The 27,601-nt window shown below is 35.8% G+C and overlaps 1 protein-coding gene across 2 annotated transcripts in view; it reads right to left on the reverse strand.

Annotated features, from left to right (window-relative positions):
- slc38a3b (solute carrier family 38 member 3b) overlaps positions 1–27,601 on the reverse strand; it is a 76,908-nt gene that overhangs the window by 29,491 nt on the left and 19,816 nt on the right. Inside the window, exons 2-8 of one of the 2 annotated variants that reach the window (XM_087258194.1) lie at positions 24,772–24,931; positions 18,074–18,094; positions 17,875–17,956; positions 15,393–15,508; positions 9,738–9,811; positions 7,035–7,127; positions 3,618–3,699 (exon numbers count right to left, since the gene is read on the reverse strand). In XM_087258194.1, coding sequence (XP_087114320.1) covers positions 3,618–3,699; positions 7,035–7,127; positions 9,738–9,811; positions 15,393–15,508; positions 17,875–17,956; positions 18,074–18,094; positions 24,772–24,875 — 572 coding nt within the window. In that variant the 5' untranslated portion in view covers positions 24,876–24,931. The remainder of the gene's footprint in view (positions 1–3,617; positions 3,700–7,034; positions 7,128–9,737; positions 9,812–15,392; positions 15,509–17,874; positions 17,957–18,073; positions 18,095–24,771; positions 24,932–27,601) is intronic. The other variant, XM_087258195.1, reaches the window with a different exon arrangement.

The raw sequence follows: 27,601 nt of genomic DNA on the forward strand, positions 1-27,601 counted from the left end.
TACATACATATATATATATATATATATATATATATATATATATATATATATATATATACATACATATATGTACATACATATACATATATATATATATATATATATATATATATATATATATATATATATATATATATATATATATATATATATATATATATATATATATATATATTGGTTTTGTTAAAACCAAGGCTGTGTTGCAGTGCTGTTTTTGTAATAAATGGAAATGAAACTACATTTGTCTCCTCCCCTTTTTGGCTAATCTGAAAAATGGTCCAATCCATGATTAAAAAACGATAATGTGATCCAAACCGTGACATTTTTGATCCGTTACACCACTACTATGTGTGTGTGTGTGAGAGAGAGAGCATATATAACAGTGCCACTTCAGTGTGCACCTGGCCCTGAAATTATACAAAAGCTCTCAGTCAATGCATAATGTTAACGCTGAAGCACACGCCTCCATCTTTACTCCATTTCTAACACTGCTGACCTGTTCAACAGAGTAAAGCTTCTGGGACCAAAGCCTGGACGAGAGAATTACACCGCTCTCATAAATAAATCACCTTACCCATCTACACTTTCACTGCTGATTGGAAACCCTCAAACTAATCCAGTTATTCTGCAATACACTTTACACGAGTCAGAAGTGGGCATATCAATGATTAATCGCCAACTCATTGTGGGTAATCCTTTACATCGATGCAAATTGTAGATGGCTGATTAAGCTTGATCGTCGTAAACGCTTGCTGTTAGTAAACATTACCGGTCACTATGTCTATGCATTTTTTTTTGTACTGCAAGTTTTGCAAATTGTTGTTTAACTATGAAAATGAGGCAATATTCCATTAAATATGCTTTAATATTAACATTTTATTAAATATGCAAGGCAAGTTTATTTATATAGCACATTTTTTATACATTACATAAAACAGGAATAAAAAAAACAAGTATTAGAAATAAAAACAAAATAAGAATGATTAAATACAGATTAAAATGTGTTAAAACTGTTTTTAAATCTGTCAGATGTAGCTAGGTGCTCATTTAGTAAAGACACAGCTAAACAGATGTGTTTTCAGTCTTGATAGCGAGATTTACAATTAGCGAGATTTATAATAAGTGAAATTTACAATTCTTATTTCTTTTTTTGTACATATTAAAACTAAAGTTTTTTAACAAAAGAGATTTTACATGTGCTTTTTTATTTTGCTAATAATATACATGAGACAACCAAAAATCCTAAAACCTTAATGCTAATATAATTTTAATATAACTTCCTAATATAATATCCTATTTTAATATAATTATTTTAATATCTTTTTAATATCTTTTTTATTGCCGGCAGCTAGCTCTCTGCAACTCTGCTAGCTCTCTGTAGGGCTGTGCCTGGTCAGTACCTAGATGGGAGACCACATGGGAAAGCTAGGTTGCTGCCGGAAATGGTGTTAGTGAGGCCAGTAGGGGTCTGTGTGGGTTCTAATGCCCCAGTTTAGTGACAGGGACTCTATATTGCTCAGTGAGCGCCGTCTTTCGGATGAGACGTTAAACTGAGGTCCTGGCTCTCTGTAGCTGTTAAAAATGCCAGGATGTCTTGCGAAAAAGAGTAAGGGTTTAACCCCGGCATCATGGCCAACCTCTGTCCATCATGGCCTCCCTTACCCTCCCCATATCATAATTGGCTTCATCACTCTGTCTCCTCTCCCCCAATCAGCTGGTATGTGGTGTGCGGTCTGCTGCAAAACGGCTGCCATCGCGTCATCCAGGTGGATGCTACACACTGGTGATGAATGAGGAGATTCCCCCCATGTGTAAAGCGTTTTGAGTGCCTAGAAAAGCACTATATAAATGTAAGGTAAATATATAAATGTAATGTTTTATTATTATTATTATTATTATTATTATTATTATTATTATTATTATTATTATTATTAAAACAGTAAGCAACAGTTTTTCCTGATTTTTCTCACCTGATAAAAACATTGTTAATTATTTAGATTAACAATTAATTGAACGCTAACTTCTTTAAATTTGTGGAAGCAGACATCCTCGGACACACAATTTTAAGGACTTCATTTTAAGTAATTCAGAAACTGTTGATCTACTGGAATTTTCATGCACAACCATTTTTAGGGTTGTGCCATCTGAGTATTGTTGCTGACCATTTCCATCCTTTTATGACCACAGCAAAGAGCATCGAATCACCAAGAGGCGACACTCTAGTGCGATTTGGGAAACAGCCACTAGATGCCGCCGCAGCCATTTTGGATTAAAATTCCAATAGAACAACAGCATATTATAAGTTTGTAAAATAAACTATTAAAAGTGCTGATGATTGTGGTAGTAAGTGTTGTATTGTCGACTTTCAGGTTGTATCTCAGCTTTAATGCGCTTTTTAAATAAATAAATAAAAAGAAAGCAGCTGCTTGCCATCGCGATAGCAATGAGATCCAATGGACGACTGATAGCTTTCACTTCAAAATGGTGGAATCGCGGGGCTGTTGCAATTCTGTTGTCGTTCTAAGCATTCTAAGTTAAGCACCATGTCATAAAGCATGAATTATCTCAGACTGGTTTTCTAGGACATGACAATAAGTTCACTGTACTGGCCAAAAGAGCACGGAGATTCACATTATGGATGTACAGCAACTGCATGACGCTATAGTGTCAATAGGGACCAAAATCTCTAAGGAATATTTCCAGCACCTTGTTGCATACCTGCCAACATTCGGATCATAAAATCCGGGAGATTTTCTCCAAGGGCGTGCGATGTGAAGAGGGGGTTGCACGCGAAGTGAAGAGCATCGGAGGAAGGTGAGTGTGAACTGAAAAACGGGGAGCGAATATGAAGATGGTTAAGCGTTGGGTACGATGCGTATGGGGACTGTACCAAAAAGCAACAAGCTGAGAAAAGGGAGGGGGGTAGTGGTGGGGTGGATGGGGGCTGTGGGGGGAATTCCGGCAGCTTTCCGGGAGATAGAACAATACGGGAGATGGGCGAGAGATGGGTCTGAAATACGGGAGACTCCCGGGAAAAAGTGTTGGCAGGTATGCCTTGTTGAATCTATGCCATGAAGGATTCAGGTAGTTCTGAAGGCATCAGAAAATCTTAGCTTGTAAATTTTTCTTGCAGAAAGGTTTTATGAATGATGCATTTATTTTGGTATCTATATTTATTATGTTCTACACTTCTGATTCCTTTTTCAAGCACTTTTAAAACTTGCAGAAGGCAGCTGTTTTAAAAAGCAGATTTAGTAGCGTCCATGTCCCTACGCTTGTTTAAAATAGAATCATGCACAGAAATACAGAGATGTGCTGGAAAAGGTATCATCCAATCAGCTGCCATCCTCTGATTAACTGACCAATAACAGTCCACAGCAGCAACCACACCTCCTCCTGATGCCAGTTTCAGATTTAGAAGCGTTACCCTGGTGAACTGCAGGTGTTTGACCTGCTCTGCAGTGTACTGTCAGCTGATAATGACAGCACTGGTGACTGGAGCGACCCCAAAGAACTGTAAATTCATTCATGCTTAACTGGCTAAATGGCATGTTGAGAAAACATCAAGATTGTCTCTTTTTTTTTAGAATTTTGTGGTGAAACTCTAAAGTACTTACCCTGATGTAGTGTCTGTCCTCAGAAATGCCTGCAGGACAAGTGGAAACTCTGATTTGACGATGTACAAGTAGCTGGACATGGCTATAGAAAAGACAAAAATTAGAGTAATTAAAAGAAATAGAAGCAAAAGTATAGATAAGCATTACATTAAAGCTCAGTTTACTTGTTTTCTGCTAAAACACATCTATAACATAAACAAATGGTTTGCTGGATTATTTAGCTTCTTAATTACTACATTTTTTTCTATTTATTTATTTATTTATTACATTCTGCAGACACTTTTCATTCATTCATCGCTTTTTAAATATATAAAACTTATTTTTCTGATTTTGTACATACAGTTAAAGTCAGAATTATTAGTCCCTGTTTATCTTTTCCCCAATTTCTGTTTAACGGAGAGCAGATTTTCTCAACACATTTCTAAACATAATAGCTTTAATAACTCATTTCTAATAACTGATTTATTTTATCTTTGCCATGATGACAGTAAATAATATTTGACTAGATATTTTTCAAGACACTTCTATACAGCTTAAAGTGACATTTAAAGGCTTAACTTGGTTAATTGGGTTAACTAGGCAGGTTAGGGTAATTAGGCAAGTTATTGTATAACAGGTTTGTCCTATAGACCAGTTTAGAATATATAGCTTAAAAGGGCTAATAATTTTGACCTTTAAATGTTTTTAAAAAATTAAAAACTGCCTTTATTCTAGTCGAAATAAAACAAATAAGACTTTCTCCAAAAGAAAAAATATTATCAGACATACTGTGGAAATGTCCTTGCTCTGTTAAACATCATTTAGGAAATATAAAAAATAATAAAATAATAAAAAAATAAATACAAGGGGGGCTAATAATTCTGACCTCAACTGTATATCATGCAGATGTTTATTTATTTTGGTATCTTTACTTATTTACATTACTTTCTACACATTTGATCAATTTTCCAGGCACTTTTAAACTTTTTTTACTTATCTTTTTATATTTATTTCTATTATCTTCGTATTATCTATTATCTCTTTAGCTGGCAGCTAGCTCTCTGCAACTCTCACAAGGTTGCTCACTGAAGCTAAGCAGGGCTGAGGGATGGGAAACCACATGGAAAAGATAAAAGTGGTGTTAGTGAGACCAGCAGGGGGCGCTTAACCTATGATCTGTGTGAGTCCTAATGCCCCATTATACTTGTCTTTCGGATGAGACGTTAAACTATGATCATGACTTTCTTTGGTTGTTAAAAGCATCCCAGGATGTCCTTTAAAAAAAAAAAAAAAAAAGCAGAGGTTTCCAAGCCAAATTTGTACACTGGTCTCTTTCCTTCGTGGCCTCTTAATTATCCCCATATCATAATTGGCTTCATCACTCTGACTCCTCTTCACCAATCAGCTGGTGTGTGGTGTGTGGTCTAATGCAATTCGGCTTCCGTCGCATCATTTAGGTGAATGCTGCACACTGGTGGTGGATGAGATGATCCAGCCTCCGGCGCCTAGACTGCAGCTCTGCACAAGACGTTTGGCCATAGGATAAATGGTCGTGCCTAAATAAGCCCGGTTTCTCTTGAGGTTTTATCCTTCACTTTCACTAATTGGTTAAGTTTTTTCATTGCCGCTATCGCCACTGGCTTGCAAGGTTCGGGACTTGTAGAGCTGCGCATCGATGGATTTGCTCTCCAGTGTTTGGACTCTCAGCAGTGAATATTAAACCACACTGAACTGAACTAAACTTAAACTCTGAAAACTGAACTACACGGTTTCAATTTACTATAATCTTCTATGTGAAGCTGCTTTAATAAAATCTATATCGTAAAAGGTGAATTGAATTGAATTTATTTCTATATTTTTTCTGCATTGAGCAGATGTTTTTAAATCATTAACTTTTTAATGTGCTTAAATCTCTAGAATCAATGTTTTTCACAAAAAATAAAAGTTTCAACAAAACAAACTAAATAATATAATATTTTTACAGTCTAAATGTGAAAAAAAACATGATATAGCAAAAGCATACTCACTGTATTAATTATAAGCATAAAATAATTTAACAGTATTAACAGTTTTAACGTTTTTTAACATTTTAACAGTTCAGAAAGCGTGTGTAAAAACAAAAAAAAACATCAAGAAAAATAATGAAACAAACTTAAGAAAAGCAGGATAAGAGGAATAAAACTAAGGGCTCTATTTTGACGGTCCATGTGCAAAACACTTTCAAGGCGTGTCAGAATCCATATTTGCTAATTTAAGGACGGGAAAATCCGCTTTGCGCCGTGGCACATGGTCTAAAAGGGTTGAGTTTATTTTCTTAATGAGTTAAAGGTGTGTTTTGAGTATAAACCAATCAGAGTCTCATCTCCCATTCCCTTTAAGAGCCAGCTGCGTCGCGCCATAAGTGCATTTGCTATTTACAGGACGTAAAGTAAGTGGAATTTTTCACAAGCAAACAGTTAACAGTTTTTTTAAAACAGAAAACAGTTAAACAGAGCATCTACCGCGCAAGAATGAGAGATAATGGAACTACTTTCGCTCTTGGATAGGGAAACCTTTACGCACAGACATCAATTAGTCTATAAATATTTAATTTTGTTTGTTAAGCGCAAATATTTGTTTCAAAACTTTTTCTAAATTCAGTTCTAATTTCCAGCAAATGAATAAATGAACAATAATAACGAAGTGTGCTCAAAAACCTTAGTTATATCCTAAAACACTTGCTGTGCCCCTTATGTTCTAAAACCTGCAGGTGGGCAAATCTAAGCTGTTTTTTTTATAAAACAAATATAAATATGGATATAATAAATAATACTGCTAATAATAATAATAACATTACACAAAAGCAAATTGTTATGAATGAACTGAAAAAGCCTCCCGAGATGAAGAAGACATAAAAGCAGTGATTTTTCATATTTATGTAGGCTAGAAAATAATATGTTTTGTAATATTTTAATCCTTTATATTTATATCCTATATATATTCTTATTATAGCCTATATATAGGCCTATCCTTAATATTTAAATTTTTATATATGTAAAGATATTTGCCTATTGCTCTCTTGTGTGTATTAAGCAGTGTGTAACTCTGTGCTGCAGTTTAGACCGGTTTTGTTTTGGTCTAATGAAAAATCTATTATTGTTTCTCAAAATAGTCACGCGCCAGCAGTGCGCCTCAGAACGCCTTCCTTTTTAGACAAGAACGCCTATGGGTGCACAAATGAGCGCTAATGCATTTGCTATTTAAAGAGCGTGGTGCAGCACCTCAAAACGACTCTTGCGCCAAGCTGAAACTTGCAAACAAGTATTGCGCCTTGCGTCACATTGCGCCGGGTGTATGACAGGGCCCTAAGTCTCATCTGAAAATTATGATTTGGCATTAAAAATATCTGTCTGGGCAAATATTTATGTGAAAGCAGGCTTTGGATCGGGTTTTCTTTACCTCCAATGTTCTGCAGAGTAATGGCGATTGCGGCTGCCATCTTTCCTGTCATCCCGAAGGCCCTGAATCCCAGCTGCTCATATGATCTGATTCCTGGAAATGAGTATCAGCAAAACGTGAAGAGAGAGACTAATCTCAGCAGCGCAGCCAAGTTTCCACAATACACTGACTCTCCTGTTATGATTATCTTTGCCTGCAGTTTAACATGGAAATTCAGTAGAACCAAAAATGGAGGCTGAAATGTGTTTTTAGAAATAAAACACCATCACAACAATACATGAAAATGACAACTGCATTGCAAGAAATGTCTCTTAACATGCTTTAAGAAGTATTCATTTTAACATTCAGAACATACTTTTTAACAGCATCAGTAATCAAAATAAATGTTTTTATTATATAATTTATTAAAAAAGAAAATGAAGTCCAGAGTACACCACCTGACAAAAGTCTTGTTGCCCATTTAAGTTTTAGAAGGAACAAATAATAACTTGACTTCTAGTTGATCACTTGGTATCAGAAATGGCTTAAATGAAAGGCAAAGGCCTCTAGATTACAATCATTTCACCAAAATAAAACATGATCATGCCTTGATTTTTAATTATTTAATTAGGACAGTAAGATCTGACTTTGCTTAGACAAAAGGGTCCCACTTTATATTAAGTGTCCTTAACTAATATGTACTTGCATCAAAAAAATAAATACAATGTACTTACTGTATTTATGATGTATTTAAGAACACTTGTGGTGCTTCTGAGTTGGGCTAGGGGTTGGGTTATGGACAGGTTTGGTGGTATGGGTAGGTTTAAGGGTGGGTTAAGGTGTAGGGAATGGCCAGAATCATGGTGGCAGGCCAGATAGACCGTCAGGCCATCGGGAAATGTCCCGGCAGTGCTGCCTATGTCCAGTCCGCCTCTGTGTGTATGACTCCCATGAGCTTGAATGACTGCATTCATACATCTCTGTAATGGCTCAAATAACTTATTACTTATTACTCCTCCTCCATCTCACCCCAGACATGCTCAATAATGTTCATAACTGGTGACTAAGCTGGGCAATCCTAGACCACCTTTACCTTCTTTGCTGTCAGAAACTTGATGTGGAGGCTGAAGTATGAGAAGGAGTGCTATCCTGCTGAAGAATTGTGGACACCTATTCATTGTACATATCGCTGTCAATTTTTACATTGTCCTGTTTTTTTTTTTTTTGGGGGGGGGGGGGTATGCTGTTGTATTTTGCACTGTCTGTATTTTGCACTGTCATTTTATTTGCACTGTCGTTGTATTTGCACTGTCTGGGGCCAGCACCTAAGCTTTTCACTCATCATAGCACACGTGCTGCTGATGATGTGCCAATAAAAGTGATTTGATTTGATTTGAATTTGCCCTCTCCTGTGGTTTGTAATGTAATAGGAAGCACTACTGTCTTGATTACTCATGATGCTGCTGCCATCAACTCTGCTGATCTTTTATATGCCCCCATACTGAATGTAACGCCAAACCATGACTTTTCCTTCACCAAACTTGACTGATTTCTGTAAGAATCTTGGGTCCATGCGGGTTCCAGTAGGTCTTCCGTAGTATTTGCGATGATTGGGATGCAGCTCAACAGATTTATCAGATAAATCTACTTTCTGCCACTTTTCCAAATGATCAACTAGAAGTCAAGTTATTATTTGGTGCTCTTACAACTGGGATCTATGACAAAACTTTTGTTAGGTAGTGTAAATGTATATAGCCTCTCTGCATTTGCCAGTAATTAGTACGTGTTTGTTAAAGCGAAGAAAATATTAATTTAAGAGATGGATGGATGGATGGATGGATGGATGGGTGGATGGGTGGATGGGTGGATGGATGGGTGGATGGATGGGTGGATGGATGGATGAATGGATGGATGGATGGGTGAGTGGATGGGTGGATGGATGGATGGATGGATGGATGGATGGATGGATGGGTGGATGGATGAGTGGATGGATGGGTGGATGGATGGATGGATGGATGGCTGGATAGATAGATGGATGGATAGATGGATGGATGGATGAATGGATGTATGGGGGAATGGGTGGTTGGATGGATGGATGGATGGATGGATGGGTGGATGGGTGGATGGATGGGTGAATGGATGGGTGGGTGGATGGATGGATGGATGGATGGATGGATGGATGGATGGATGGATGGATGGATGGATGGATGGATGGATGGATGAATGGATGGATGGATGAATGAATGGGTGGGTGGATGGATGGATGGATGGGTGAATGGATGGGTGGATGGATGGATGGGTGGATGGATGAGTGGATGGATGGATGGATGGATGGATGGATGGATGGATGGATGGATGGATGGATGGATGGATGGATGGATTGATGGATGGATGGATGGATGGATAAATAGATAGATAGATAGATAGATAGATAGATAGATAGATAGATAGATAGATAGATAGATAGATAGATAGATAGATAGATAGATAGATAGATAGATAGATAGATAGATAGATAGATAGATAGATAGATGGATGGATAGATAGATGGATGGATGGATGGATGTATGGGGGAATGGGTGGATGGATGGATGGATGGATGGGTGGATGGATGGATGGGTGGATGGATGGGTGGGTGAATGGATGGGTGGATGGATGGATGGATGGATGGATGGATGGATGAACGGAAGGATGGATGGATAGATGGATGGAGTTTCATCTTACCCACAACACCAGAGGACTTGAGCAGGAGGTGAATGGAGTAACAGGACAGACCCGCTACAGCCGTCAGGAGAAACCTTAAACAAAATACAGCCATCAGAATCACTTCACATCTGATTAACATTGCAGTTCCTTTACAGAAGATTAATGTACTTCAGACCAATTCATCAAACCATTTGGTATAATTAACTTGTTTTCTGACCAAAAATGATGTCTATGATATTTTCTTTTATAGAATAGACCAATTTAATTTCAGTTCGACAATAGTTTATACAGCAATCTAGAAACGTCTCATTCTTGACTGTCCACTTTTTACTAACAGAACTGACATTTAACTGACCTTGAATCTGAAATGGTTTTGGCTCGTTCTATTATATCAATATATTACACAAATATTTATGATTACAAACATATAAATAACTGAAATACAAATATATAGCTAGTATTTAAAGTAAAATGCATTCATAATTGTTCTGCCTTATTTAATGATAAAGTGTACAGTTTTATATTTTTTCCCTGATATATTAGTGTTGTTGTGAAAGATTTACTGCTGAATGAATCTTGGGAAAAGGCCAGTGTTTGTGTTGGAAGCTAAAAAGTACGTCTGCTGATAAGCTATTCTTTGAAACCCAGTGATCAAACAAACCAGTAGCCAATATTAACCAATTCATCCTTTAGCTATAATGTAATGGAAATCCTGTGTCTGCCAACTGTTAAGAAAAGCACAACTGTATCACAACTATCTTACAGTCTTTATTATACTTTCCCAAAGGCTCTAAATTATTACAATGTATTGATCAAAACATTTACAAGTGAAGGATATTAAACAGCATGAACAATTTGAGCTTATCTACACTTTTAAACACATTTGTCCTTTTTCAGTCTGATATTAATATGCATTGTCAGCAATTTAGGCTCATATTCGCAAAACGTTTTACCATAGTCCTTCTAAATATCTGTAAAAGTTTAACCTGCTTTCTCTAGATATGGATAATGGATGGTTCACCCAAATATTTAAATTACCTCATCATTTACTTTCCCTCGTGTGGATTTAAATCAGTTTTATAAAATGATTTATTGCTTTAGTCTGTTGAACACAAAAGAAGATATTTTGAAGAATGTTATAATCTGGCCACCAGTATGAAAAACCAATACTATGGAAGTCAATGGTTACCAGTTTCTAACATTCTTCAAAATATCTTCCTTTGTGTTTAATAGAACAAAGAAACTCAGGTTTGTGACAAGTGAAGTGTGAATAAGTGACAAAATCATTTTCAGTTTTAGGTGAAATATCCCTTTAACTGCAGGAGGCAGACGGTCCCTGAGTTCAGTGTATTTCAAGTCCATTTGGATGATAAGTACCTGATAAATGGCAAGTAATTAACAATGCGCTGAGACGAGCTCTGGAACGACTGTATTTAAATGAGATGGATGTTCATACACTTCAGAAGCTGCATAAGCCTTTAGCATGCAAAATAAGTCTTGATCACAGGAAGTAAACACAGCATTTGCATATATATAATGCATCTACAATAAAGACACATGAATCTGCATTTATTTTACTTTATTTTAAAAAATGCTTTTAATGTTTTAGTAATTTAGATTATAAGTGGTATTTGAAAAAGTACAAAAATTAAACTTCTGGCCTTAAACAGATTTTTATGCAGCTGATTAAAAAACTGAAACAAACAAATTAATTAATTAATGAAAAACAGAAATTGGGGAAAAATAAACAGGGGGGCTAATAATTCAGAGGGGCTAATAATTCTGACTTCAACTGTGTGTGTGTGTATATATATATATATATATATATATATATATATATATATATATACACATATATACATATACATATTTATATATATATATATATATATATATATATATACATATATACATATATACATATATACATATACATATATATATATATATATACATATATACATATATATATAATTATTAGCCCCCTGTTTATTTTTTCCCCAATTTCTGTTCAACGAAGAGTAGTTTTCAACATGTTTTCAACACATGACAGTAAATAATATTTGACTACATGTTTTTCAAGACACTTCTATACAGCTTAAAGTGACATTTAATGGCTTAACTAGGTTAATTATAATAACTAGGCAGGTTAGGGTAATTAGGCAAGTTATTGTAAACGATAGTTTGTTCTGTAGACTATCGAAAAAATATATATAGCTTAAAGGGGCTAATAATTTGTCCTTAAAATGTTTTTAAAAAAATTAAAAACTGCTTTTATTCTAGCTGAAATAAAAACAAATAAGACTTACAAATAAGAATATAATCAGACACACTGTGAAAAGTCCTTGCTCTGCTAAACATCATTTGAAAAATATTTAAAATAGAAAAAAAATTAAAGGAGGGGCTAATAAATCTGACTTCAACTGTTTGTGTGTATATATATATATATATATATATATATATATATATATATATATATATATATATATATATATATATATATATAAACACACACAAATTAAAGCTGAACAATCAAAATGTGCCAACTGGAAAGCAGCACTTAAATTTCAATAATTTTGGTCCAAACCTAGTGCAAAAACAGATAATAATAATTTAACTGAAATTTCACTGCATCTCCAGCAGGAAGTTAAGTCCAAGATTAAAACTGACTACAAAAAGTCATGCAGAACAACATTATGACAATTTACAGCTAAACGTAAATAAACTACTAACATATTTCATCACTATTAAAACATTTAGACATTCTTCATATAAAGTATAAAAAACACACAAAAATTAACCTCACAAAAATGTTTCAAATAATAGTCAAACTGCACTCCATAATAAAATAAAATCTTAAGAAAAAAAATATTTTTTAAAAGAAATAAAACATTTTCCTTCAGATTTATTTCCAAAATTGTTATTCTTGTCTAGTTGTTTTAACATAATCACATGTAAATGCATGCTTTATAAGAAGGTCATAAACATTTTATAGATTCTACAAATAACATCTGCTTACGACCAACAACATCAATGCATTTTTGTTATTTAAACGGAGTATATTTTTAGTTACTTCAATATACTTTTTTAGGATAATTTTCTTCATTTTAATTTTAGTTTTTCTTATATTTTTCAAACCATCTATTAAGATACTTTATTACTAAACTGGCTTTCCAGGTAAATGCACTTGAGTTGTTTTATTTTTATTTATTGATATCCACATTTTATGCACAAAATAGATGCTAAAGGGTCAAAATGTGCCATCTGGAGAGCAATAATTACACTTTTGGTCCATCTTCTGCATTTCTGCATCTTGGAAAGATCAAGACCAATGCATCTTCAGTAAGAATTTAAGTGCAAGATCAAAAATATTTAGTCGTTGACTGCAAAAATCTTTGCAGAACTTTAATGAATGTTTTTATATACAGTATAAACACCACGCAAAGGTAAACCTCACAAAACTCACAAACTAAATAAACCTGCTTAAATAACCTGCTTACAGCCAACAAAAATGTATGCAATTTTACATTTCATAGATAGTAAAGAAGACTACACTTTAAAAACACAAGACCTGCTTAAACTGCCTCCTCACAGGCATCCGTGAGGTTTCTACCCCCATGAGGTAGATCCATTTGTCGTTTTATACCTGGAAATAAGACTATGTTTGGAGGAATTGGTCTTGGCTTGTGAGGTAATGTGATCGGCAGGATTCAGTTGCCTGTAACCTGACTGGATCTGGGGAACTAGACGTCTCTCCTCGCCAGTCAAATCAAGACGACCCGCCAGAAGAAACCAAATATGACAGCTATATTAGATTTGGAGGTGGGCAGACTGATGGTAAAGGGGCGTGGCCAGATCAGGTCATGGCCTTTAAGGGGCCTTGGAGAGACAAAAGGGGTGGAGCTTACTGGTGGAAAATTTTAAATAGGAAGGGAATAAAGATTAAACAGGAGGGACAGATGTGCTCACTTTCCTCCTTTTCTCTTTGGAAATATACTAGTAAGAACTGCTTGCCAGAATATACAATGTAAAAATATCTGTTAATTAACTGTTTCAAGTGTTTTCTGTTTATTTACATTTGTGAGTTGCATTATGGGATGCTGATCTCTGTTGACCGTCTTTTGATGTTGAAAATTCAACACTACAGTTTAACAAAGTGACTTTAATTGACCTTTTAGTAGTTTAAAATAATATAATATACAAAGAAATAAGACTATAAAGTAACAGAAAATGGTCTGGCGGTGTATTAAATCAATAAACAACACCAACATAGACGATATATCACTTTAAACTATTAAAAATGTTATCAAGTCACTTTTTCGAGCTTTTCAAGGTTAAAAGTTGTTGAAAGAAAAATCAAGGTCCCATAATGTAATTCAAAAGCATAAATAAAAGGCGGGAAAAAATAAAAACTAATTAAAATATACAGAAAACTGATAAATTATGGACATTTTTGTAGTGTATATTTATATTCTTGTTGTTTTACAGCTTTAGAAGGTTAAGTAGAAGTCAACATTTTTTATTTAAATAAATATTTGATATAATTAAATATGAGGAATTTTGTCTATTTTATAAAAACATAATAATAATAATAAAATAAATAAATTAATAATAATAATAATAATAATAAATAGATTTTTTAAATATTCAAGTTTTGTTGTTCATTGTCATTATATGTAGCATTTGTTTTGTAATATGTCTGTACTTATACAGACTTTTGTACTTTTGTAATACTGTCTTTCAGTACTTTTTACTTTAGATTTAAGTATCCACTATATTATTTCCCATATTCCACTCTTTTCCAATCTTTTCTTTTTTTTCATTTAAAGATTTCCAATGACAGAACAGTGGTATTATTTTTCTACTTAAAGTTTATTTAAATTAAAGCAACAAAAATAATTTAATTTTATGGTTCAGCTAATAATTGACACTAACTTGTACATTTACATAAGTAAGTATTTGTAAATTTAAATATACATGTATTAATGTGTAAAAATATTTGTATATAATTGTATTTGTAATTTGTATATATTCATATATAATACACACACACACACACACACACACACACACACACACACACACACACACACACACACACACACACACACACACACACACACACACACACACACACACACACACACACACACACACACACACACACACACACACACACACAATCTTCTAATACTCGAATGGACCATCAAAAATAAAGTGTTATCCTTTTTTGCAGTACTTTAGCTCATATTTCAGAAGTTTTAAATTATTTTTTGTTTGTAAATAGGCCAAACAGTGGTTTGCGTGTCATTTAACACAATGCAATGGGCGGGCCTTTTCCATACAAAGTCCTTTCTGACCCATATTCATCGGTATTAACAGCCTCCAAAAGGGAACACTCAATTATTCAAGAGCATGTCTGGAAAAATAACATATGGAAAACAAAGCTTTAATTACCATGGCAATTAGACCGCCAATGGGTGGCCAAATGCTTGCCATTCAGGTAAAGTAAAAAAAAAAAAGAAGGCTGAATCACTGAGGGCTGAAGGTGACAGATTCATTTGCATGACTATGAGATGATTCAATGATGCTTCGCATCAGACAAGCACACAACATCCAATTACATTCTCAGTCAATCTGCCGTTAAAAAGGTAATGAAAGATTTTGACTCACAAGAACAGCAATATGCCAGTATTGGCCATAGCGTAGGCCAATCCCAGAATCCCACTGCCCATAATGGCATTGCCCAAATTGAAGACCGACATGCCAAAAGACGTCTTCCCATCAAACTAAGAGAGAAAATAAGATTGATGACAACAAACATATACAGTTTAAGTCAGAATAGTTGTACATTTATTCCCCCAATTTATTTCCCAGATTTTTCTCAACACATTTCTAAACATAATAGTTTTAATAACTCATTTCTAATAACTGATTTATTTTATCTTTGTCATGATGACAGCACATAATATCTGACTAGATCTTTTTCAAGACACTTCTATACAGCTTAAAGTGACATTTAAAGGCTTAATTAGGTTAATTAGGCAAGTTAGGGTAATTAGGCAAGCAATTGTATATTGATGGTTTGAAAAAAAAAATTGCATCAAGGGCCGATCACATCGAACACGCTTTTTGCGTTGAGAGGTGCATCTTTTGAACGGTGTAGGGGTCGATCACAGAACGCACTTTACCGTTCTAAATACGCAAGGCGCACCACTCTTTGTTGATAAAATAAAAGAAGCGTGGTGCGCTTTTTATTTAGCTAGGCAACGACTGAATCAGCTGCGTATTGTGCGCAAGTGTTGCCTTCGATATTGTTATAATTATAATATTTAATAATATTGTGATATTCATGATCTGCGAGTCATACAGTTCTGTATAATTCAAAACAGCAACTAAGGTGGTCCCAAATCGCATACTTATGCACTATTCCAGGCCATATTGTAGTGTAAATAGTGTAATATGTGCACTTTAATTACCCGGATGATGCACTTATTCATTTGGTAAATTGAAGTGTGGAATGATGGACACTTCATGCACTCAACTCCTGCAGGTTTGCTCATGTAGCAGAAGGGGCGAAACTATCAGGCACACATGTTGGATTATTTATCTTGGATGGTGAAAACAAAATTCTTCCACGAGAGTTATTATAGCGCATCCCAATGGTGAATTCGGTTAAACTCATGGCAAGTATTGTTTGGTCAATTATTTCACTGATATGGCAATCGTCAAACGTCATCAGGGAAACGGTTTAAATTTCCGCTTAGTAAAAAAACATTAGTGCTCCATTTGGGACGACACTACATACATTTATTATGCTGTTGAGTGTGTAAGTGCACAAGTACATAGTGCATAGTTTTTAGTGTGCCATTTGGGACGCAGCTCTAGTCTCTCCTCTATCTTCAAAAGTCTCCGTAGTCATCTTGACAAAACAAACACTGCTGTCAAGTCAACAGAAACTCCGCCTCTACTTTCATTTGATTGGAGAATGAAAAAAACACGATTGACATCATGTGCTTTTTCCGCTTAGAGTTGACTTTTTTTTAATTAAGCACGCAACACGCAATCAGAAAAGCGTGAGGTGCAGCAGGTGGTTAAAACGCGAGTCGTGCAGGGCGGCCGTTAGTAGTGTAATTCAAAAGATGTGCCTCTCAACGCAAACATAGCTTCGGTGTGATTGTCCACTAAGAAAGCTAATAACATTTATGGATTTTTTTTACAGTGTTGTATATTTGTTGTTTTACAGCTTTAATAGGTTAAGCAAAAGTAAAAAAAAAAATAATAATTTAAATAAATATTTGATATAATTAAATATTAGGGAAATTTGTTTATTTTATAACAATATAAGATAATATTTTTATTTTAAAATATAGATTTAAAATACACAAAAAAACTCAAGTTTAAGCATTTTTGTTGTTCATAGTCATTTTTATTATTTTTGTAACATGTCTATATACATTTTAGAACATTTTTATTTTAGTTTTAAGGTAGACTAAACATTTCAGAATTTGATAGAAACATGCAAATATTTTAATAGAAATATTTCCTTGGCAATTAGCTGAAATAAAAAAATATATATATATATATTTAATGTAAAGGAACAATAACTGTAATTTTATAGTTGAGTCAACAACAACACTGACACTAACTTGACAACACAAACACTTCAGTCACCTCTGCTTTCTTTTGATTGGAGAATGAAAAAGACCCAAGTGACAATTTTTCCGCTCAGAGTTGACTTTTTTTTTAACTGTGAGCACAGCGAGCAACAGCAAAAAGGGGAGGCAAATTATGGAAGTAAATCATTAAAAAAAGGGGAGGCAAATTATGGAAGTAAATCAATAAAAAGATATGTCTCTCAATGCAAAAAGTGTGTTCTGTGTGATCAGCCCCTAAGGAGGCTAATAATGTTGACCTTAAATGTTTTTAAAAAATTAAAACTGCTTTTATTGTAAAAATAAAACAAATAAGACTTTCTCCAGAAGAAGAAATATTGTAGGAAATACTGAGAAAAATTAAACAATGTAAAACATCATTTGTGAAATATTTGAAAATGAAAATTCACAGGAGGACGAATAATTTCGACTTCAACTGTATATCATTTCAGTGTATACATTTCATTATTTAATTTGGTTACTTATAAGGTTACACTTACATCAGTGAAACGTGGCTTCTTGCTCTCGCTGTTGGGCAGGAACTCAATGTTCTCCGCAAGAGTGCTGTCAGGATCATCAAATCTGTTAAATGGAAGATAGCAGACATTAAATCGATAATGGTCTCGCAAGTTGCCTTAATGAACTACTTCCAACTTCCTTAGTAAGTAACATCATTTTTTGTGGGGGTTATTGACATACCTGTCGTGATGGGTACCATTTCTGAGAGTTGACAGATTGAGGATCCATCACCGAGCAGGAAAAAAAACAAGAAAAGAGGGCAAACGTGCACTTAGACAAGTCAACACACCATGCCAGATGACAAGAGTGATTTAAAAAAGAAAGTTTGCATTGATAGACTTCAGAACAGAAGCTCATGGACACAAATGAAATGTTCTAATGGGTTGCAGTTCTGATGAAAGCAGAGAAAACACAACGATGATAAAGCCAAAGAAGCAAAACCACCATTTAAAGAGGCCTCATTCTTCATGCAGAAAGCAAACACTTTCATTTATAAATGCACACATGCACTTGATCTCACCAGTGGTGTAAAGTAACGAATTCAAAATACTCAAATTAGCCGAACCCAATTCTATTTTGTACCCTTGCCCCTTCCCCTTCGGCATTTGAAACAGAGTTTGAAGAGGAAGAGCTTCAAAATTTACCGCTAAGAATGGGACACCATTACAGCACCTGCACACGTCATCCTATGTCATCGCGATCTCTTACTTTATATTAGATCGATGATGACGACTGCTGTAGTTATTTCAGTTGTGTTATTTTATGGTATTTATCTTCAGCAAATCACTAAAGGCATAGATATCAAGATTGGGACAGGGCAAGGGAAAGGGCTAAGGGGTAGAATTTGAATTGGGCCTTAGGGCGTACTCACACTAAGTACAGTTGCCTTAAACCGGGCCAAAGCACGCTAAATTTTCTAGCATAGACCTATTTGTGAATTGTTTATATATATATATATATATATATATATATATATATATATATATATATATATATATATATATATATATATATATATATATTAAAAGCTCAAGTAACTTTTAAAGTTTGTTCTCTTTCCACCTGAAGTTGATTTCTCAAAAAATGAGCTTACAGTCAGATTGTGTTTGGGTGTAGTACCAAACTCTTATGACCAGTTGTTTATGATATTTCCACTGCTATTCAAAGTTCATAAGACAAATTAAATCCTTAAGAGTTAAGAGAATATTTCTGCTGCGAAATAATGAACAGTTCCTATTTCAATTTTTGTGAAAATCGGTCACCAAATATGAAAATCACAGTTTGTAAGCTTTCATGAATATTACCTTTTATTGTTGTCAATATTACTTTAGGTTAGGACTAAGGTACTGTTTTAACTGTATGGGAAATGTCCCACCTGTCAAATTGTTTTGATTATGTGCAAATTAAATTCATTCATTCATTCATTCATTTTCTTGTCGGCTTAGTCCCTTTATTAATCCGGGGTCGCCACAGCAGAATGAACCGCCAACTTATCCAGCAAGTTTTTACGCAGCGGATGCCCTTCCAGCCGCAACCCATCTCTGGGAAAGCAAAATACATTTTTTAGCTTAAAGGAAAACTACTCCGTAAGATAACGAATTATTATGAAAGCAATGCAATTTTAAATTCAAGCAGGTTTAAGCACTTTGTCCAAAACCCAAGCACTTCTCAAACCTTAAAAACACTATATAAAAAAATCAAGCATTTTCCAGGATTTCCAGCACCTGTAAGAACCCTGCTGTAGTTTTTCTCAGAAATTCTAATGCTTTAGTAAGTACATTAGGATGGCACAGTGGCTCAGTGGTTAACACTGTTGCTTCACAGCTAGAAAGTCACTGGATCGAGTCCCAGCTGGGCCAGTTGGCATTTCTGTGTGGAGTTTGCATGTTCTCCCTGTGTTGATGTGGTTTTCCCCCACAGTCCAAACACATGCGGTATAGATGTCCGCGTGTGAATGTGAGAGTGTATGGGTGTTTCCCAGTTCTGGGTTGCGGCGGGAAGAACATCCGCTGCATAAAACATATGCTGTAAAAGTTGGCGCTGTGGCGACCTCTGATTAATAATAGACTAAGTCAAAAGAAAATGAATGAATGAAGTACTTTAAAAACACTGTGTACTTTTACTTGAGTATATTTTAGTGTTGTATTGTCCCTTTAGTCTCTACTTTATTAAAATGTGATGCACAATTTGAATGATGAACAACATATTGCGTAAAATGTAGACAGAATAAGAACATACCATCCTAGGACAAAGTCACACACATTGTAGCACTCCTGGTCAGAGGGGTTAGAAAACCACAAGAAAATCTTTTTTCTCCTGCCAGAAATGTATCTTTACTGGAGTTTGGCACAAATGTGAGCGTATGTGCTCTGGCTAAGTAGAATAATCAGTCCCATGATTTCCATCCAACCAAAAATCGCAGACACAAAAATTTAATCAGATTTAACAACCTCAAGACACTGACAATTCATAAATGCAGCAAACATGTAGTGTGAAAGCATTAAATTAGTGTCCAAGAAGATGCTACAACCTGGCGTACTTTGCGCCAGGTTTCACCCTCACGTTTGGATTTACTAACGCTGAAATCAACGTGGGAATGTGCGTTGGTTTACGCCAACTTCATGTCTGGCGTATGTGCATTTCTTGTGTGCGTCTGTTTTATTTCCATTGCCATAGCTTTTTCGTTGGGTTTTGCCAAAGTAGAGTCATTAGCATATTCATATGGGGGAGGAGGCAGGGAAGGGTTTTGTGCTCGTGCAAGTTGCACTCAGTTTCACGTTCGTTCGGATGTACAAAGAGAATATGCGTGTGATTCGGCGTACGCAGTCTTTCATACGTCTGAATTTTTTACTGTGTACGCACATTTACAGCTTTGTGCGTTTGCAATGTTTTAGTATGATTTCAACACAAGTCTTCGTACATGAGGCACCAGGGGCCTCATGTATCAACGCTGCGTACGCACAAAAACTTTGCGTACGCCAGGTTTCACGCTCAGAATCGCTCACGTTTGGATTTACTAACAATGAACTGAACGTGGGAATGTGCGCAACTTCACGGCAGCTTTCTGGCAGGCGTACGCACATTTTTTGTGCGTGTCTGTTTTATTTCCATTGGCGACTCCTAGAGGCAGTTGTGTTAAATTGCTCTCTACAAAGTGTCTGAGCCTTGCAATGGCAGCTGTATGAGACGGGTTCAGCAGGTATATAAGGTTTCCATACCATACAGTTGACCAGCTAAACATTAAAGCACAATTTGCAGCGGTCGCCTGTTTTCCCAATGTAATCTGAGCGATCTACCGCACGCACATTGCTATAAAGACACTATCTGAAGATGAATTTGCATGCGTGAATCAGTAACATTTCCATTCAATATTATTATATCTGTAAAATGTTGCAGCACTCTGAACAGTCTCAGTGGCGCGCTCGTAAGACACATGTGAACATGTTTTGACACGTTCGAGCATGAACTCGGCTCGAATCCAGCGTCTGATGAACTCTTTCTTCTTTTTTTCCCCCGCTACATATCAGATTTTGCCTACTATTTATCACGAGAAAGACTAGTAGGAATCATTAATAAGTTTGTGCATCATATTTTATTTGCACATTTATTGAATGGAAATGTTTCTGATTCACGCTTGCAAATTCATCTTCAGATAGTGTCTTAATAGCAATGTGCGTGCGGTAGATTGCTCAGATTACATTGGGAAAACAGGCGACCGCTGCAAATTGTGCTTTAATGTTTAGCTGGTCAACTGTATGGTATGGAAATCTTACATACCTATCTGAAGATGAATTTGCATGCGTGAATCAGAAACATTTCCATTCAATAAATGTGCAAATAAAATATGATGCTTATTGATATGAACTTATTAATGATTCCTACTTGTCTTTCTCGTGATAAATAGTGGGCAAAATCTGATATGTAGCGGGGAAAAAACAAGAAAGAGTTCATCAGACGCTGGATTCGAGCCGAGTTCATGCTCGAACGCATCAATTCCTGTTCACATGGGTCTTACGAGTAGCGCCACTGAGACTGTTAACCATCCTGCAACATTTTACAGATATAAACCACAATATTTCTTTTGTTAATGCACTCAGTGCGATGTTCAGACCCAACTGTGTTAACCGCATCAGCTAAACTCTCCCGCTCTATTTATTTCTTTTATTGTTAATTCCGGAAAACAAACTTGCAAATAACACCGCTTTTCTCCGGTCTACCTCCGAAAGCAGCACCTCCAATTCACATTCTGTTCAAAGTTTCTCTTTTTGCTTGCTTTTGCCATTGCTTTTTCGTTGGGTTTTGCCATTAGCATAGTCATTAGCATATTCATACGGGGGAGGAGGCAGGGAGGGGTTTTGTGCTCGTGCATGTTGCGCTCAGTTTCACGTTCATTCAGATGTACAAAAGAATATGCGTGAGATTCGGCGTACGCAGTGTTTCATACATCTGAAATTTTTTCTGCGTACGCACATTTACAGCTTTGTGCGTACGCAATGTTTTAGTAAGATTTCCACGCAAGTCTTCGTACATGAGGCCCCAGGAGTCTCAAACGCTGCGTACACACAAAAACTTTGCCTACGCCAGGTTCACGCTCACGTTTGGATTTACTCATGATGAAATTGATGTGAGAATGTGCGTTGGTCCGTGCTAACCTCATGTCTGGCGTACGTGTATTTCTTGTGTGTGTTTGTTTTGTTTTCATTGGCGACTTCTAAAGCAAGGCTCGAAATTGCGACCATTTTGGTCTCATATGCGCCCGAAATTTTATCTATGCGACCTTAAAATATATTTGGGAGCATTTCTGCGAGTGCTTAAAATTGTTGTGTGCGAAAATGTTCACCACATGTGCGGATTCGCGAGACATTCACGCAGAATGCATCTCTAAGCTCTTTGTCTGCACTTGAAATGCGAAACGCAGCGCTCAGGAATGGTTTAAAACAGTTGTCATGTCAACTTGCTGCAGTAAACAAATCCAAGTCAATAATGCTTGCCCCTCCTTCGCGCTCTTCTTATTGGCCCACCACTGCTCTAGCACTGAACGTGAACGATTGGTTAATTTCAGCTGTCAATCACTCAGTGCCTTCTGGCTTCGGATGACAGGGAAAGCTACTACCGCGAAAAATGGTAAAGCGCTGAAGATGCAAATGAAAATAACACTGACAGATTTTGTTTTAGAAACCATGGCATCTACAGTTACAAATAATGACATATCTTACTAGTGATCATGTGCTGAATGTTAATCCACCATCTACACTTTTCTAAGAGTAGAAGACTTCCATTGGCTTCAAGTCCGCTATGAAAAGTCTTTGGGATGGAATTTTCAGGTAACTGTTTGCCACATCTAGCACGAGAGGTTTTGTTTAATGCTTTATATAATCACCAGATGCTGTCCGCCGTGCAAGTGGCAGCTATATGTCAAATTTAACACCACGTACACCATTGCAAACAGGCTTGCACTGAGCAAACTAACATCGCTACTCATAAAAAAAACGGTATTGCTATTAACATGTATGCATATAATAAGGTACAGTACATGTCAAAAGCATCAGTGCAATATCAGACAGCACTTGTGAGAACAGCACAGTTATACCGTTAACACATTAATTTAAGCAGTGCGTGCGAGCGCTCCGTGTATGCTTTGGTCACTCAGTTATGTTAGAAAAATGTATTTTCTTGTGATAACGGGATTTCGTTGAGACATATTTTCCTCAAGCTTGAATATAACGTTATATATGAATTTTTTTGCTTGTTAGTTTAATTAGTGTTGATTTCAAATACAATTAATATGTTTGTATTAAACTTGTAGTAACGGTGCTTATAATTGGTGGGTGCGACTAAATTTTGGCTGATGCGCCTACATTTTTAAAGTTAGGAGCACCGGTGCTACCAAGCAAAAAGGTTAATTTCGAGCTCTGTAGAGGCAATTATGGTAAATTGCACCCTACAAAGTATCGCACCAACACACATGAAAAACATTGCTATTCATTTATAATTGATAAAATGGGTTAATTGACAATTTTTTTTTTTACCAATTATGTGATTTAGAACATATTAACATTGACATTTAAATATGCCTCAGTTAAATATGTGGTTAGCACTGTCGCCTCACAGCAAGAAGGTCGCTGGTTCAAGTCCTGGCTGGGCCAGTTGGCATTTCTGTGTGGTTTGCATGTTCTCCCCCAAAGTCCTAAGACATCCACTACAGGTGAATTGAGTAAACAAAATTGGCCATAGTGTAGGAGTGTGTGTGTGTGTGTGTGTGAATGAATGTGTACAGATGTTTCCTAATACTGGGTTGTGGGTGGAAGGCCATCCACTGTGCAAAACATATGCTAGAATAGTTGGTGGTTCATTCTGCTGTGGTGACCCCTGATAAATAAGGGACTAAGCCGAAAGAAAATGAATGAATGAATGAATGTACTCACAGCTAGAATTTTGCTGCTTTTTGTTCATTTTTTGGGTTTACAGATTTTACTCCGCATGTAAACACTTCCTCCTGATTTCTGTCAGGTTATTATAGGTGTATATATTAATGTAATGTGTTCTCACAATAAATTAATCTCACATTTTAAAATATAGTACATGAATGGCAAACAATTTAACTTGCACTTAGAAGCACCTTTAAAAGAAAATACCACCATTTTTAGTTTGCAGGGTATATGGTGGAATTATTTTGAAAGCAATTTACTACTCACTACCCTTGTGTACATTCAGATGGGTTACTTTTACTCATACTTCACTAAAGTAATCAAATAACTTTTACTTGAGTATGACCTTTCAGTACTTATTCCACCACTGGATCTCACAGATGCATGGCACTTAAAACCACTGAGTGCAGATGAAACCCAATCATTAAAGTGATGCAAAAAAGTGCTTACTGTTCTTCCTCCATCATGGTCTTCATCGGCACACACATTTCCTCCCCCAAGTCATGGCCTTTTCCATTGGGTAGGATACTCATTTCGGATCTGGCAGGTTCCATGGTGGAAGCAGTCGATATCCCACAGTTCTTCGTGCCAGTTGTCCAACACCCAGTTGCTGACAAAAAATAAAAATAAAGTATTTAAAAATGAAATGCCATGAATAATAACTAGAATAGCAAAAAATGATATTATACATATTTAAAAACAAAAGGAGAGTAAACGAAAAGATTAAAACTATTAATTTTAGCTGAAAAGGGTGTTAAAGCCCCTTAAAGGGTTAGTCTATATAATTATATATATATATATATATATATATATATATATATATATATATTTTTTTTTTTTTTTTCTCCCCTTAACCTTAATGTTTATTTATTTATTTATATTCCTTTCTTTTTATTCTTGTGGTTAACACAGGTTTACATGCGCACAGAGGAAAGTAAATATTGCTGGAAAAGAAAGTGGATATGCAAAATTTGTGTTTATATTTGAGTGTATTCAGATGTATGATCTCTGACATGTATCTGATGCAAGTGTAAGACTAATCGAGAAAATAAAAAGATAATAAAAAAAAGGTTAAGTTAATAAAAAAATTACATTTATTCACCACTGACTACTCCTCAAGTGGTTTCAAACCTGTTTGAGTGTCTTACTTCTGTTCAACACTAAAGAAGGTATTTTAAAGAATGTTGGAAAATACAAAAAGCGCCTCTTTATTTAGGTGTTTATTTTAATACAGACGACATATACAGTTATTTTAAACACTTTCAATAGTGTTTTATGAAAGTTCAAAGGGTTTTCTTTTAAATAAGACCAAATTTTTGCATTTACACCTCTGAATGTGAATTTGGAAAGCTTTTAAATTTGGGTAGGCAAAATCCAGGCGGAAATCCCAAAATAACAGCAGAGTTTAACTGGTTAAACAAAATAATTAAATTTAGTATGTTCAACTTAATTTGTTTATTTAAATTCAGCCCATATAAACTGTTCGCAACCATGTAAATAAAAAAAAAGTTAAAAAGTAAATCCAATTAATCATTTTTTCAGTGTATGTGTATTTTAAGTACATCATTCTCATGCCCTGGACCTTAAATCTGATGGAAAGTAAAATTTCATCATCACCATCAAACCCTTAGTTCACTGCACAAAATCAGCCAGATTCTGCTGCACTTAAAAAAGCAGCAACCTAAAGAAACGTCAACTAAAAATTCAGCAAGATTTAGTGACTGGCACTGGTATGCCATGAGACCAAATTTCCATTTATGCAACCTATTAAGTCGTCGGTTTTCAACGACAACGAGCTGAGGGCTATCAGGTGTAATTTTAGGCCAGCAGATGTTCTCACTCTTCAGCGAAGAGTCTTTCACGTTCCCTGGAAAGACGGAGGCCCAATAACATTAACCGTTGCACTGTTTATTGTATGATTGATGTTTCTAGACCACCGAATGCTGAGAGCAGCAGGAGAGTGTGTAAAACAGTAGGGCCATTGAGACGCCCAGTTGTCAATGATATATTTAACACAAATGGTTCGCAACAACAACCGTCTGCAAGGGAAACCAGACGCTCTCGTGAAGCATGTGTTTATTTACAGTCTGATAATCGAGGAAAGTCTTGAGTCTAGTCTACTTTCAAATAAGACTGATGAGCAGTTCCAGCATTATGGATGTGTCATTTGAAGTGAATACTTAAAACAATAATACACGGAGAAAGTACATTTCGATATAATATTGAAACATCTGCTTATATTTTCCAAAACTACTCACCATAGAGTTATGGGATCAGAAAAATATCAATCTGTAAACATACACTCACCGGCCACTTTATTAGGTACACCTTACTAGTTCCGTGTTGGACCGTCTTTTGCCTTCAGAACTGCCTTAAACCCTTGTGGCATGAATTTAACAAGGTACGGGAAATATTTCTCAGAGATTGTGTTCCAAACTGCAGTTGCAGATTTGTCAGCTGCACGTGATGCGATCCATGATGCGAATCTCCCATTGCACCACATCCGAATGCTGCTCTATTGGATTGAGTTCTGGTGACTGTGGAGGCCATTTGAGTACAGTGAACTCATTATCATGTTCAAGAAACCAGTCTGAAATGATTCACGCTTTATGACATGGCACATTATCCTCCTATGTAGCCATCAGAAGATGGGTATACTGTGGTCATAAAGGGATGGACATGGTCAGCAACAATACTCAGGTAGGCTGTGGTGTTGACACGAAGCTTAATTGGTATTAATAGGCCCAAAGTGTGCCAAGAAAATATACCCCACACCATTACACCACCACCACCAGCCTGAACTGTTTATACTAAGCAGGTTGGATCCATGCTTTCATGATAATAGCACCAAATTCTGACCCTACCATCCAAATGTTGCAGCAGAAATCGAGACTCATCAGACCAGTCAACGTTTTCCAATCTTCTATTGTCCAATTTTAGTGAGCCTGTGTGAACTTTAGCCTCAGTTTCCCGTTCTTAGCTGTCAGGAGTGGCACCTGGTGTGATCTTCTGCTGCTGTAGCCCATCCACCTCAAGGTTGGACGTGTTGTGGATTTAGAGATGCTCTCCTGCATACCTTGGTTGTAGCAAGTGGTTATTTGAGTAACTGTTGCCTTTCTATCAGCTCAAACCAGTGATTAGAAATTTGCATTAACCAACATTTGGACAGGAGTACCCAATAAAGTGGCCAGTGAGTGTATTTTAAATGAGGAAAATAAACATGCGTTATGGATGTGACCAAAAAAAGTTAGCGAGTTTACAGTATACAACATACCTTGAA

The sequence above is a fragment of the Danio rerio genome, chromosome 6 (assembly GCF_052040795.2).
Source record: "Danio rerio strain M-AB ecotype USA chromosome 6, GRCz13ab, whole genome shotgun sequence".
NCBI lineage: Eukaryota > Metazoa > Chordata > Actinopteri > Cypriniformes > Danionidae > Danio > Danio rerio.